Source organism: Chlorocebus sabaeus, chromosome 13 (assembly GCF_047675955.1).
Source record: "Chlorocebus sabaeus isolate Y175 chromosome 13, mChlSab1.0.hap1, whole genome shotgun sequence".
Lineage (NCBI taxonomy): Eukaryota > Metazoa > Chordata > Mammalia > Primates > Cercopithecidae > Chlorocebus > Chlorocebus sabaeus.
Genome location: NC_132916.1, coordinates 42,621,553 through 42,638,046, shown reverse-complemented (window position 1 = coordinate 42,638,046; position 16,494 = coordinate 42,621,553). Strand labels below are relative to the sequence as shown.

General features: G+C 35.2%; 1 protein-coding gene across 5 annotated transcripts in view; it reads left to right on the top strand.

Annotated features, from left to right (window-relative positions):
- The window catches only part of CEP85L (centrosomal protein 85 like), a 233,494-nt gene extending 217,426 nt beyond the window's left edge, over window positions 1-16,068 (top strand). For all 5 annotated transcript variants that reach the window (XM_073022433.1, XM_008007220.3, XM_008007222.3 and 2 more), the window contains 3 exons: window positions 6,408-6,515; window positions 7,733-7,964; window positions 11,457-16,068. In XM_073022433.1, coding sequence (XP_072878534.1) covers window positions 6,408-6,515; window positions 7,733-7,964; window positions 11,457-11,620 — 504 coding nt within the window. In that variant the 3' untranslated portion in view covers window positions 11,621-16,068. The remainder of the gene's footprint in view (window positions 1-6,407; window positions 6,516-7,732; window positions 7,965-11,456) is intronic.
- Window positions 16,069-16,494: the final 426 nt, after the last annotated feature.

The following is a 16,494-nucleotide window of genomic DNA, read 5'->3' as shown; positions in this document are numbered from 1 at the left end:
AAAAGTCAAATAAATACTTACCTGTTATAGGTCACTGGCACGTTTATTTATTCACAGCTTTCAAAGTTGGAGAGAAATCATTCCTCTACTAGTTATACTATATTTGTTGTTGAATATAGAAAAAGTAATACTTCATATAAAAGTATATGCTAATTTGGAAATTGAGTTTAGTACTGTAAAAATACAGATTTATCTACTGTTTTGTTCAACTGTCTAGGTCATATTGTTAACTGGCATAAATACCTTGTTTACTCATTGACCTTTTAGAAGTGTTGCCCTTCCTTATATCCATAAAACTAGTAGAGCTAGCCTGGCTGCTTCTCCTATAGGTTTTTTCTTCTGTCAGTATACAGTATATAAAGACATTTTGCGGTAGAATGTTCCGTGTCAGTTCCATGAACATATGGCTACAGTCAGAATATGATTGAGTTCTTCATTGGGCATTACCTTCCTTCTTACTTATTTCTCAAAAGCACATTTCACATCCGTAAGCTTTTTTCAGTGAGCTGTTATTGTAATCTTTTGGCAGAGGACATAGAGGTTTGTAATGTTTGCTTGTTTTCTCTGACATTAAAATATTTACTAATTGCAAGAACTTAGGCATTTAAATGGCATATCTAAATTGACAGCTATCAATAGAAAATTATACTATGACAGAAGACAGAATAATACGTTAGAGGACATTTAAGACTGTTTACTCGGGCATGGTTGGAACCACCAATCTCCAAACTGTGACAGTCTGTTCTATTTATAACACATCGAGATGTTCCCACAGCCCAAGAAAATTCTATTCCAATTTTTAGCAAATCTCATAAATCCTTCATCTAGCAGTTTTTCTCAGTAGAAATAGTGGGAAAATGGATCATAAGTCAATGGAATGTCTTATAGGTAGAACATAACTCTTTTAAATATCGATTGCTTTAATGTTTTCCCTTAACATTGTGTGATGTTTGTCTCCTATTTTTTTGTTATCCGAATTGTGTTATGTCTTGAAATAAAGTACTTTTTCTAAAGTTTAATTTTGGAAGCATTTACTTCTGTAAAATTGCTTATGATGAGTGAAAAACTAAAAGTATTCTTATCAGAAGTTAATACTAAATTTTGAAAAACCTACCAGCCAAATAATGCCTTCTGTGAAAAGTAGCTTAAAAAAAAAAAAACACTCACTGTAGTCTCTGTGCTGGTAAAGAGAACGGTCTTTACTGTTCATGTAGATTTGTTGTATGCATGTTATAGTTGCATAATTAAGATATGTCAGAAACAATGTGTAAAAGGTGGATTTAACTTTTGAAAAATCAGTTATGTCAGAGTGGGGAGTTGTACGAGGGAAGACAGCTCACTTGAATCATGGAAGAATGTTCTTGGGCCTATTTGTGCTATGAGTAGTCACCAAATCTTTATGAATATTCACATTATTTGTAATACTTTTTAAGATATGTATTTCTGGGCCCTATTGTGAACCTAATGAATCAGTGTCTCTGGGATGAAGTTGAATAATGTATTATTAAGTTCCTCAGGCAGTCCCTAACTTTGCCATATGGTCTGGCAGTAGAACTAGAGCATTTAGGAAGTATTACAATCCTCAGCATGCTCAGTGGACCAAAGAGTGGGAACTGGAGAGAAAGACTGAGGTTTAAATTTAAAAAACAAGTTTAGTTTCTAAGATACTTAGGTGTCATCAAACACATTTAACGTATTTTGGTAGATCTCACTTATAAACCAGAAAATACATTTTTTCCAGAAGTTAGAAGACAAGGAACTCAAGCAGTAACAGTTTTAAGATACAAGTCACCTTCAATTCATGTGCAATTCAATACGTTTTAGTATATTCACAGATAAGCGGAACCAAGACCACAGTCAATTTTAGAACATTTTTATCATCTCAAATGGAAGCCTCATTTTTGTCACTTGCCTAAGCCCCCATCCACTTCTCCAGTCATCTCACCTCTGATCCACTTTCTATGTCTATAAATATACCTATTTTAAACATTTCATACAAATGTATATATGGTCTTTTGTGACTCTTGACCATAACCAGCTGTTAGGCTCCACTAATTGTCAGCCAATCAGTCTGTTGTTTTCAACAATACCCTGTGGCATAAATTGCTTCGCAAACTGATCCATTCTAGCTCTTTTGAAGGGATAGTTCATTAGGTTAGTGTTTGAGATTTGTTCTGACCTCAGGAGTATTCTTCACAGCTATCTCTCTGTTTCTCCCTGGGAAAGTAGTTAGTCTATGGATTTAGCTTATAGGGCTAATGGGTCTAATAGTATCCTGCCAACTGCCTTTCACCACAACCTCCAATGTTTTTGAGTGCTCTAAGGCTTGAACGTCACACTGTTGCAAATGAAGTGAATTCCTATAGAGAGACTTTGGAACTTCTAGTTCTATGGACTACTTTTACTCAGGAAAATCTCTTAAGCCAAGTTAATTGGTGTGGGGACAGTGGCAAACTTCTGAATGGTATCCCCACTCTAGTAGCTGAACACTCACTGGAGTGAGTTGGGGCAGCAGCTCTACGTCTTTTTGACTTCCCAGCATAGAACCAGTGCCCCACAAGCTGGGCCAAGGGTCAAGGGTTCTGCACTCAATGTAAGCTTCCATCCCGTAAGGGGATCTGGGTAGAAGAAGGGAGCCCCCCACCTCTTGGTTGTATGTCGTTGCCTAAAACAGCCTTTGCTAGGATGATAAATGTTGATGCCCTATCTTTTCTGAGAAGAGAACTCTCTAACTAGGATTTGGGAGGAGAGGGAACCCTGTGTTACTGGCTCTGTCAGTCTGAAGTAGAATTTCCATCTCAATGAAATGTGAGAAGGCAGAAATGGAGTTGAGTTTTGTTTCATTTTTTTCCTCCTAGAATCCTTTTGTGAAGCAGAGATATTCTTGAGTAAATGTTTCTTCATTTGCTATATGCTCTTAGGAACATTTCCAGAAATGTTAAATTGTAATATTCACCAATTTCATTGAGGGGTGGGTCTGTGGAGCTCCTCACCTCCACAAGCAGAGTTGTGGAGCTCCTCAACTCTGCTTCTAGTTCATGCTAGAAGCAGAACTCCAGGCAGATTGTTTTCAAAGTTTTATCAAATTACAAGATGATAACTAACTTAAGAAAGGAATTTGAGCCGTACATTGTCTTAGATTCTTAGAAACATAAAAAAGCCTCTTTTTTCTATTTCTTATCTCCCCATCACCAAGAAAAACACCCTGCTATACATTTCAGACTTCCTATTAATGGCATCTCTGCCCTTCCATTTGTTCAGTCCAGGTATCCTGGACTTATCCTTGACTCCTCACTTACCTCACATTTGTCAGCAAATTCTACTGCCTTGAATGTATGTCTAGAATCTGACCTCTTTTCCTTGCCTTCTCCATTGCCACCCTGTTCCAAGCCGTCTTCCTTTCTCATCTGGGTTCTTTATGCTTCTACCCTTTCCTGTGTACAGTATACTCTCATTAGGTTAAGTGATCCTTTTGAACAAAATTCAGATTACATCATGTCTCTGCTCAGAACTCTTCAGTGGATCCTCATTTTTTTCCAAAATAAAAATCGAAGTTCTTACACTGATTTCTGAGGCCCTATACAATCTGTTCTGCATGCTGTCTTCCTTCTCTGACTCTTTCTCCTACTATTCTCAGCCATCCTGGCTCTCTTACTTTTTCTCAAACACAGAAGACACCATCTGTCCCAGAACCTTTGTACTGACAGAAACTCTCTGGGTATCTCTGGGACACAGTCTGTCATCCTTCAGACCCTTGCTTACCTGAGATTTCAGCCTCCTGACCCTTACTGTGCTCTGTTTGTTCTCCACAGCACTAGTCAAATTCTAATATATGATACTGTGTAACTTGAATATTTATTTTATTTCTTTTGGTCTTTTTTCTCCTAGTATAAAGTTCCACAAGGGCCAAGAGTTTTGACTGTTTTGTTCACTGATGTATCACTCAATGAACAGAGCAGTGTTTGGCAATGGTTTTTGCTGAATGAATGATTGCATGAAGGAAAGTTCCTTGTGAATTTCTTATGTGGTTAAGCATGTTTGTGTGTATATATGTGCAGTAAAAATGTTAACATAAATTTACTTTCAAAATAATTCCTTTTAAATTAGGTTTGTGGATTATATAGAATCTGTTAACTAAGGCACACCTGGTTCTCCCTCATTTAAGCTATTTGTAAATGGGGCATTTCTCGATACTTACATCAAAACAATAAATTTGCTTAATACCACTTTTCAACTTCAAAGATGATCATTATAAAGACCTTGTAGGTTAGTACCTTAGCAGAATTTTAAAATGTCATAAACTGAGAGAATTTGAGAGCTGTTGTAGGTTTTTGCAAATTAATTTTTAATTTTATTAATCCACTACATGTCTAGTGAATGATAAACAGTTATCGTGAAATTCACAAAGCTAAACACTCATTTCAGAAAACATGAGATTATTTCATTTATACATTGTAAAGTACTACCAGTTTGAGCAAATATATTTTAAGAGCTTAAGAGATTTCAAAAAATGCTCTGCAAAAGGTATTTGTAAAATAACACATGCTATTCTTGATAGAATTTCTTTCTTGTTTTCTTATCTTTTAAACATATCTTAATGCAATTTAGGATAGAGAAGTAATTAATGTTTCAGACGAAATGTTATTGTCAGACAACTATAGCACTCATACCTAGTATTATCCTAGAGATTGTACAGCACTTGGTCCTTTCAGGATAAGCCTATCTGCAATGTCTTTTACCTATTAAAGTGCTTCTTGGTAACTTCCCTTGAATTCAGGCAACATAAGAGAAATCTGATTTTCCTTTTTGTGATAAATGACACTACTGCCAGACAGTTTCAGTTTTTCTGATGGAGAAGATTGCCTGTTTCTGCATTGATTAAAATCAGCCTTACATAGGGACATATTAGTTGGATTTATTAGCTAATTATTAGTCACATTCAACATGACTCTGAATTGATAAAAATATAAAACACCCCTCTTGGGTTTAGTTTTTTGTTATTGTTGTTGTTAGAATGTGAGTTTGAGTAGTGTGTCTATGATGCCTTTCTTCTGTAATTGTAATAAACAATCACAAATCTTGAGAAAATTTAGGTTGAATTCTGGATTCCAGCCAAATAATCTTGTTAAGCCAGAAAACATAGATGTTCAGCTAGGTGAATAAATCTCCATGTTCATTTAATCAGATAAGGATTGATTCAATCTAATGAAGTTACAAAGGAAATTTCAGTTTTCAATAATACACATATTCAGAGAGCCCCATATTGACTGTGCTGTGAGACTCATCTTTGTGGAATATAAAACAACTTTTCCCTGGAAGGAGAAACACTTGTTACAGAGTTTGATTCATTTCTATCCAACTTCTGAGTTACTAAATGTAATATTTTTTTTTCAGAGTTTAGCAGACAAATGAAATTTAAAAGCAACAAGTTTGAATATCTGTTACCGATAAAACTGCTTTATATTTATAGAGTCTTATTTCAACCCATGGTGATCGCTATCTTTTCTTATTCCATCCAAAGATAATGTGAAGAAAATATCTTTGTAGTAGATTATGTGCTATTTAGGTGGTCAGCAACCTGAAATATTGTCAGAATTGAGACTAAATACAGACCTGAAATAAAATGATACCTCTCTTCTGGTCATATGTTTATTGATTTTGTCGTCTAATAAAAGGAACATAGTTGATAGAAACACTTAGAATTCACTAATAACTGCAGGGTGTATGGAATTTTTTTCTTTTAATATATAGGTGAAAAATAAGACACTAACCAAAGACTCAAAATGTCCTTTATGCTGCTTTGGCGTACTCACAATGGTGTCATGTCTAGATAATTTGCAATTTTATAAGGAGTAAGAAGGAAATTAGCTTATCAAATTCCCATAATAGACCTTTGACCAGAGTTCACAGTGTATTTACTGCTTGAAATACTATACACTGAAAGATGGGAACTATGTTTCAAATGATAGAAAATAGGGATGATATCATGATCTTATTATCTTGCATCTCATTAACTGTAAGCAAAATGTAAAACAAAAGTATAGATCTGTTGCTAATACACTCTCAACATATAAAAAGTTAATGAAATAACTATTTGTAATACCACATTAAGTAGGAACTTCAGATTTGACATGTTTTATACAAATTAAAAACTTCCTTGGTAAAAACTGTAATTTTAAAAAATCCAAATGTATTCTGGGAAACTGGCATTTCTTTTTCTTTTTTATTTGGATTCAGCTACTCTCTAACTGATAAGGATTAATTTAAAAGTGAAGGCTTCATTTTCCAAGGGGATAGGGAGGAAAGAAGATCTAAAGTATTCAGAGCCAACATTGCTACTTATTTCTGTTTGAGATTTTTCTTTACATGTTAACCTGTTTTGCTTTCCAATTTTTTAAAAATTCTAGTCTATGCAAGGAAAGCTTTCGAAAGAGAAACTGACCACTCAAAAGATGATGGAAGAACTGGAAAAGAAAGAAAGAAACCTACAGAGATTAACAAAAGCATTGCTTGAAGTGAGTAGAAGAAATTCAATTTGCTTTGAAAGAATGATTCACTACCTATTTAAGCAGATGCTTATTTTTATAGATATTAATAGAGCATTTTCAGATTAAAGACATGATTTTGATATGCCTGTTAATTAATTCCATTGTTTCTTACCAAAATTATTATAAAAAGACAAGCCTTTACTTCTCTTGTGTTTTAGAATACAGTTTCACATAATTACAGTACAGTATATATTTATTATATTTATTAGCTGGCATTCATCTATAAAAAAGCTTTTTCCCCATCACCCCAGACTGTTGAGTTATTCTGAAATACAGTTCCAATTGGAAAGCTAATTAAAGTTACCTTTAGTTAGCAGTTTTCAGGATAAGAAGGTAGCAATTTTGGGGGTCAGTTCAGAGTTGTTGGGTTTTTCTTTTCTTTTGTATTTCTTTGTCTCTTACATTGAAGTTTTTGGTGCCTATCAACATTAACATAGATGCTTTCCCCCCACCAACGTGCAAAAAGTAGTTTCAAAGTAATTAAATCACTATTGCTACTAACAATAAAAACCACAGAGTGTGAGGTTCAGAGTTACTTTGTAGTTCTTTTTATTCTTGGAATAAATCTCATTATAGAAAAATACAGGCTGGGTGTGGTGGCTCACACCTGCAATCCTAATACTTTGTTTTGGGAACCTGAGGTGGGCAGATCACTTCACCCCAGGAGTTTGAGACCAGTTTACGCAATGTGACAAAACCCTCTCTCTACAAAAAATACAAAAATTAGCCAGGTGTGATGGTGTTTACCTGTGGTCCCAGATATTCAGGAGGCTGAGGTGGGAGGATGACCAGAGCCTAAGGAAGTCAAAGGCTGCAGTAGTGAGTCATGACTGTGACACTGTACTCCAGCCTGGGTGACAGAGTGAGGCCCAAAAAAGAAAAATACATACACAACCAACATGCTTATTACGTGAGAGACTCCTAGAAACAGAGACTGGATTTGTTTCCTCCTTTGGATATACACTAAAGTATCAGATGGCACAGAGAAACAGTTTTCACTATTTAAATTATTTTTCTATGTGTTTTTTTTTTCCACTGCATATATGTAGTTGAATTTGGTTAATGTGCATATAATATGACTCCACTGTTTTGTTTATAGACTTGGGGGAAAATGTTAACCTGTATGGCTTTGAGTACCTTTCCTCTCTTGTAACAATCTGATGTTTGTTTCTTTATCCTTGCAGAACCAAAGACAAACAGATGAGACATGCTCTTTATTGGATCAGGGCCAGGAAGCTGACCAATCTAGGCAGCAGACAGTTCTTTCCAAACGGCCACTATTTGATTTGACTGTGATTGATCAGCTGTTCAAGGAAATGTCCTGTTGTTTGTTTGACTTGAAAGCATTGTGCAGTATTCTTAATCAGCGTGCTCAGGGCAAGGAGCCTAATCTTTCATTATTACTGGGAATAAGATGTAAGTGTCTGATGACTTGTCCTTATTTTGTGGCAATTAGAAACCTGTCTTCATGAGTCAGGAACTTCTGTCTGCCTTTTCTCTGTTTATTTTTGTAATCTCCTTTCCTACTTAGAATCAGTCTGTGGGTTTATGTATACCTATTATTACTTCATTGCTAGAAGTGAGTGGGGTTATAGCTGACATTAATTGCCGCTTGGCAGAATGCCTGGTGATGTTTCCTATGTTGAATCTGTAAATAAATGAGTAGAGTGATAGTTAGCTGTGACTTCCCATTTACTCTCCCAAAAATAATGATACCTTCTATTTGCTGTTGTGTGTTAGTTGCATAGATTAAGTGACCCGGCCATATTGTCCACTGGTAAAATGTTTGAGAAATATTTTGCTTTCCAGTGCAGTGTATGTTCTATGGCAGCTGCTTCACGTGAATGCCAGTGATTTCACATGAGCCAGTTTTCACAGCCTACAGATATGTTGCCTTTGTCAGGCATACCTACTGGCTTAATGTGACACCCATTCACTCTTGGCCTCAATTCTATCTTCCTCCACACATAATTGTGAGAGCTGCCACAGTGATAATCCCAGTGTCCCTTCCTTTCTGTGCTACTTTTGCAGAAACGCCCATCTCTGCATGTGGTTCCAAATCAGGATGTTAGTCTCTTTTTAATAGAGAATAAATGAACTTGGAAGGAAATAGGAATGGAGTAAGACCACATAATAAGGTTTATGAGCCAACATGTATATTTAGTAGCTGCCTAATATAATGGTAATATATGACTAGAGGGGTGACTGGTTTTGTTCCTAGTTTCATCAAAAAGATTCCACCATTTTGCATCATGATAGTTATTGGCAAATCAATGCTCTTGACCAAAGTATATCACTAGTTAAATAAAGCATTATCTGTGCTCAGTTATGTCCCTTTCATTTCATAGACATTTGTACACATACACAAGTGTGGATATGGAAAAAAAAACAAATGTTTAAGTATATTCACTCGCGGAGTAAACATTTATCAAATGCCTTCTATGATCCAGACACTAGTAGATGCTAGTAATGCAGATAACCCGAACACAGTCCTTGTCCACACATTAACCAAATTATTAGAGCATTGTGATAGGTGCTATAGTTGAGATGTGGACAAAGGACAGTGGGAGCACAAGAGGAAAAAAACAACTAAATCTACATGGGAAGGGCTGTGGAGACTCCACAGAGTAGCTGGTGTTCAGTGTCGCTCTTAGAGGAGGAAGTGGAGAAGTTTGCCAGGTGAACATGGAGTGCTTTAATATCTTTTGGGAGCAAGAAGCAAAGCTCACACACAAAGGGAACTCATTTTCTCCACGATTTTAGAGTTGGTCACCCTTTTAATTACTTTAGAGTCTCCTACGTTTTCACTATCATAAGGTAGCGTTTGTTAAGTTTTTCAGTAATAAAGTAGTAGAGCTCTCCTAATATGAATCTTACCACCCCCACCTCCCAATGCTCCTTCTAGTCTTTAAAGTTTGACCTCAGAATCCTTACCTTACATTTGGCATTGTGAAAATTTTACCAGCCAGTTGATTTGTGAAAAACCAGTCGATTAATGACTCCATTTGCTCACTCTGTCCTTCTGAAAACTGTGTTACCTTGGTTTCCATGACATCATTCTCTAGGTTCTGCTTCTGCCTTTATGACTGCTCAGTCTCTGTCTTCTGTGGACTTCTCTGTCACTTAATTATTGGTATCCCCAGAAGCCATTTGTTACTGGTTTTTAGTCTGTTTCTTTTTATTCAGTACTTTATCTGAGTGATCTTATCCACTCCTATTGTTTCTATTACTGCCATACCTTTCACCTAGACATTTATCTCCTTTACCTAGACGTTTATCTCCTCAGGGTTGCAGATTATATTCCCATGTATATTAGAATTGGCTGTTTCGAATGCATCACAGACTCTACACATTCAAAACCAGAACACACTTTCCTTCCCTCCCTGAACTGTTCCTCTTCTCAATGAGTAACACCACCATTCACCTGTCACTTGAACCCAGATTTTATTCTCCACTCTGTATTTTCCTTCATCTGGCACCTGTGCCCAATCCCTGCCCCTCACTCCAGTTGGTGATGATTGAGTGTTATCAGTTCTGTCGTCTGCTTACTACATCTAACATTCCTGCCTTTCTATCTCCATTGCACTGTTGCCTTAATTTAAGTTTTCATAACGGGTCACCTATACTGGTCTCTCTGACAACCATCTTTCTCACCCCGTCCCCCTAATCCATTTTACATTGTTGCCAGACAGACCTGTCTCAACTATAAACCTGGTTTCCTAATGCTTACACTGCTCTGTGGTCGAGATAGGTAGCTCCTACCTCCTACTTACGTCTATAGTCTTATTTCTTGGTACTCTCCTTTGTCACAATTTGTACTCTACCATTTTAGAGCCTAGATACTGATTTTCTTGAGGTTTCTCAAATTCTATCAGATTGTTTTGCTTTCTGACTCCACTTTTGTTCATTTTGCAGTTTGGCCCACCCAGTGAACAAGCAACTGTTGCCTCTCCAGTTAGGACTAGTTGTTTGTTTTCTTCCTTTTATGCCAGTGCAACTTGTATATAGTGGTAGGTTACCTACGGTACCTCACTGTGCTCATTTGTTTATGGAATTGTATGTAAAGCATCGAGAATAAGCCACTGTGTCTGTTCCTTTTCTGATTTCAACATCTAACAGTTCCTATATCATGGCAGATGTTCAGTTAACATTTGCTAAAATAACAGTCACTCACTGACGCTTATGCTACAATAAACTACTGTGAAGGTATAAGGAGAGGTTTCTTTCTTAATCACTAGCTCTGCCTGATTTTATGTTGAGATATGCTTACAAAGAGAACTGAAGTAAATAATTAAAAGCTGGCTGACTCAAGGCCCTCAGTTATTTAGCTATAAGGCAACCAGCTATCAGCCTGATTCAGTTGTTTGGGATTGTAGGATCCTAGCCTTCACTCTTCCTCCCCCTCTCCCTGTCTGTCTCTCATTTTCCCTCCCCACTCTCCACTCTGTGTGTGTGCGTGTGTATGTATGTGTGTGACACTATGTATTTGAAAATTAATATTTTCATGGCAATAAACCCACTTTGCATTCGTAAATATTTAAGATGCCACTTCTCACTACACAAATGGTCTTCAGATTTTGCCAAATGGGAAAACTGAGTGCTCTAGTTGAGGTGCAAGAGAGACATTAGAGTATGCTCTTTTTCACTTTTGGAATATTGTTACCCATTAAACTTGCTGAATTTGTGTGTATCACTGTGTGAATTTAATTCATTTTAATTTGTGAAATTTATAAAGGACCAAGTGGATAAGATCTGTTTAATATTGAATGATGTATGATTTAAACATAACTTGAACCTGGGCCTCATTGGTATTCAGTGTGTAGTATTTATATTTCCATGATGATTAAGGTGAAAAATGTCTTTGTTCAAAAAAATGTGAGATATTCTCTCCATATTTTGTTTACACAGCAATGAACTGTTCAGCTGAAGAGACTGAGAATGACCACAGCACGGAAACACTCACTAAAAAGCTGTCAGATGTGTGCCAGTTACGAAGAGACATTGATGAATTAAGGACTACAATATCAGACCGCTATGCTCAGGACATGGGAGACAACTGCATTACTCAGTGATCAAGTGTTAGTCCCACAGCAATAATGACCTGTTGTTTAAATGCTGCTGTGTTACAGACTCATAATGGAAGGTTGCAAGTGACATGACTTGCACATAGGGATTTTTTTCTGTGGATTTGTTTTATTGAAGGGGAGAAGGGAAGTGAAGAGATTCTGAAGGGGCTTATCTAATCAGGCAAAAAAAAAAAAAAAATCAAATTACCTTTGGAAAATATGATAAAATCTACAAGAAAAAAATGTCTGTATTCTCAAACTACTGATTGTAGGACCAAGCTGTGAAGAGTACCCTTCACATGAAGGGGTAGGCTTCCTTTTAATCCTATAGCTTCGTGTATTTGTGTGTGCATGTGTGTGTGTTGTGTGTGTGCACGTGCTTTATTCACAAATTTATAAGGGTTTCTAGGGTCAGAGCAGAGCTTCTGAGAAAGGCACCCGCTGTTTATTCTTATATTTCTTTCATATAGAAGCTTGTGTTGTACTTTGGGATTTTCAGTGGCTGGCTGAACAAGAGTTCCAACAGCAGGCAAGTGTTGTAATGATAGTACAGCAGGAAAACCATTTGTATTTTGAACACTTACTGCACTGATAGGATGTTTTGTGGTTGAGCTGATTTTAGTACTGTAGATATGTCAGCTGTTTTTCCAGAGTGATTGTGGATTTCCCAAGAGGTGTGAAATTTTGACATGATGCTCTTTTTCCTTAGCGTTGTAATGTATGTGTTACAAGAAAGGTTAACATAACTTGAACTAATTTTAACGTGTTCCTTACTATTTACAATTTTTTATTTATATATTTTATATATATACATATATATATCAATGTAAACAAAGCCATATATAATTAATAAAGGCATTGGATCATTATTATAAAAGAAAGATTAACAAAGTTACCCTGGAACGATAGCTTACTTATCCAAATCTCAACATTTACATTTTAACAGTTTTGTATCTGTTTCAAAGTTGAAACTACTGTAAGAGAAAGCCAATACTGTTTATATCTGAATCAACAGTAGCATAAAAATTTTTAAATTGAAATGGTATTTTAATTCCTTTTATTAGATAAAGTACATTAACAACAAAGTTTTTCATAGGATATGAACTTGACGAGGTTAGTTCTTCATCTGAATTACAGGGTATTACTATGAAATGCAATTGATTTTCCAGTAGACATACAGTCATTTAAACTTCCAAATGAGTTTTGTCCATGTTGCTGTTGGTATTTTGGAATGATTATACTTTTTATTGCCATCAGCATTGATTATGTTCTTTTGAATATACTTAGTTATGGCCAAAGCCTTGCTTGTCCTTTGTAAGTTGATTTGATCTTGTGATGCAACCAAGTCTCATTTAGGTCAAGACTAAATAAGAGATGGAGGGGTAGAGGGTGTGACTCAAGCAGGATAATATTGATTTGATAAAGAGCATATCACATACCTGTTTTCTTGCCAGATAAAGGGCATAGCACATGCCTGTTTTCTTATATTCTAGAATAAAGGCTAGGAAATCTAGGAAAGATTTTTCTTAAGTATGTAACAGTGAAAATGTGAGACAAGGCCTTCAAGGAGACTACCCAGGAAGATACTCAGTTTGGAATTTTGGCTTATACAGCTCTCAATAGATTATTTTACAGTTATAGTTGAATAATCAGTTATAATACACTGTAAAGACATCAGATTTTCATTCTGTTCAGTGCCTGAGTCCTTCCTGCTCTTCTTACTTCTGAGGATCTGGGCACTAAGAAATCAGTACATTGTAGTGCTTCTGCATCCCAGAGTCCTTGAGGGTCTTAGTCACTAGTAAGAATTTGACTTTCTAATTATATTCACTTGGTTTTTTAACATTAGTAACTTGAAGATATTCAGGGTATAGTAAATTTCTACCAAAAATATGATGCAAAGAATTCTGCCTTGGTCCTTTATGGTAAAGTAGATAATAACATCTAAAATAGGTCATCCACAAGTGCAGCAAACATTTTTACATTCTCTTTGAATAGAATCCCAACCACCCTCCCCTACGAGTTTGGAAATAAAGGCTTCCTAAAATAATAGAACAAATTGGCAAACAATCACTAATTGGATCAGTAGGTTCTTACTTAAATATCTCTCCTAGATTTTTAGTGTATGTTTTGGGATTTTATGTTTGTTTTTTGTTTTTAAGCAAGCATTACAGTGTTTTTTAAATCTGCTATAGATACATTTTTGTTTTTTGGCTTAGTTGGGGATAAAATAATTTATTTGTTTTTGTAAGTTAACTTTCTAAAACTTATAGAAATTAATTTAATTCACATATCTTAAAAATAAAATTCTAAAGTTAAAAAATTTCTGACTTAGTAGGAAGTTAACAAACTACTGCTGATGCATTTCAGTTTCCAAAATCTGTACCCGCCCCCATAAAAAAGGGAGTTAAGATGTGCTAGTTTAGTTAGTTGAATTATAGATTGATCCTCTTAAAATCTGGAGTTTGTAAAGGGGCCTAAATAAACAGTAGATAGACTTGGGGGGATTTTGTAGGGGAATTGAAACTAACAGTATTCTGGTTTGTCAGTATTTACTTTTTTATTTTTATTTTTCAGAAAATTTTCCTTTCCCAGGACACCTTCTTGTATTAGAACGTCCTCTTCTGTATCACATTAAAAACAGATTTTACTGTTAGACCAAATAAACTGGGCAAATAGCAACACTAGAGCATCTCACCCAGTTTGAACTAGGATGTTCATGGAAGTTATGACAGCAGTATATTCCTGAAATGAAAATTAACCTAAATTTTAAGGTGAATCTCTTTGAAAATTTCCTTAGATAATGAAACCTCGTTTTATTTGTGCTTTTTGTGAATCCAACACTTGTTTTCTTACAAAGTATCTTATCTAGTATTCATATTTTGTTCTTTTGGGTTTTAAAATTGAGTTTATTCGGCCTCAGTCACATTACAGCAAGGATAAACTAACAGTTGACTCAATGAAAGACCCAAACTCCCTGTACAGATAAAATTCACTGAATCAAAGGCACAATAGCTGTCTTTTCACTTGAGGTCAGAAAAGTAAGATGACTTAATTTGAACTATTAATTTTCAGTGGCCTCTAATTAAACAAAAACAAAAAACCACAAATACTGGCTAGGGTAAGATATTCCTGAGGTTATTTTAAAAGAAGTGTGGTACCTAGAATTCAATATTTAATGCTAACACATTATATTTTAGCGAAATTTATTTTGGTGGTGACAGTTTATTAAACCTAATTAGACTTCTTTCAATAGCTTGTTGTAGAGACAATCTCAAGGGCTGGCAAGTGTTGCTAAAATGAATATCATACATTTCTGATATATTAAGGAGCTTATCAAGTAATTCTGTCATAGTGCAAGAATTATTAATTTCTTAGAGGGTATTTTTAAAGGAGCTACTTAATTGGGAAAATGTTCCTTAAATATCAGTAATAGTTCATTAAGTAACATAGTAGCTGAGAACATGGACTATATTTTTACATAGCATAGTTCAGCTTAGGCACACCTTTAGTTGGGATTATTGGCATTCTCTTACGTAGGAATTGCATCATTGTAGATATGTAATTATGGTAATAAGCAGTTTTCATAACCATGCTCACTCAGACTATATCATTTGAAACTGCCAGTGGCTGTAACTCTCCAAGCCAAAGTTAATTCATTTTGTTTCCATTTTTGACAATTCACTGTTCACAAAACAACAGAAACGATTTCGTATTTGGTATAAACAGCAAAATTTCCAACTTTGCCCTAAAATGCCGTGGGTGGCATATTGCCATATAATTATATCATACATTTAATCATGTAGGGGAAAGATTTTGGATTTTTTTTCTTATTTAAAAAAATGCTAAATGTAAGAATATAGTTTTAAATCAACAAGTCTAATAACACTATTGCAGCTGTACACAGAGAGAACCTTTTGTGCCTTGTTGCCTGCAGTAAGCATTTATTTCTATTTTACATGAGTTCTAAGAATGTTGATGATTATTGCACCTTGTTCTTGTGTAAATAGACTTGATTAAGGGATTTTTTTTTTTTTTTTTTTTTTTTTAAGCAAGGAGCTGTTTTTTATTACTAGGTGGATACCTTAGTAAACATGAGAGGAATTATCAGATATATGGTTTTGGAGCCCAGCCTTCCCTGTATAGTGAGCTGGAAACTCCTTTAGAATGTATTCATTGGTGTGTATGTGTATGTACATATATGTATAGTTATATACATAAACATGAAACTTAACATCGCATTGTTGTGATGACAAGAAGTAGTAAGGTGCTAGGTGGTTACATTAAAAAGCACAGCACAGTGTATAATCAGTCACTATGACTGGTGGTTTTGTAAACTAGGTTCAGTTTTTGAACCACCCAGAATACCTCATGTGTAAATACAGTGTTCATGACTTAATTAAAATACAGTTATTGTAAAAAAAAAAAAAAAAAAATGAAGCCACTGGTTGGCTTATGCCTTCTGATCTATCATTCTTGCCTCTTTTTTGTAAAGGGGTTTTTTGTTGTTGTTGTTTTGTTTTTTAATAGGGTTTACAGCTAGAATTTTGAATGCCAAAGTTCTATTTATTAAATTAAGAAAAAAGTTTTCAATGTTAATGGCTAGTATTTTTCCACTGGACTATTGTTTGTTGATGTTGGAATTTGTATTTACAGAGAAATAAATTTTTTATGAAAAGATTTGTGTCTTTCAAGAGCCTAATGTTAATATAAGAATGTATTTGTACTTTCAGGCTGTCTATTCTGAATTCTCAATGACAAGAATATGCTGTCTTGACTTTTAGGTAAAAGCTTTGTATAAATGCACAGGAGAATCTTTGACTAAAACATGGAGACTTCTGCCTTCTATCTTATAATTTCTTTCCGATTACAAAAAAGCT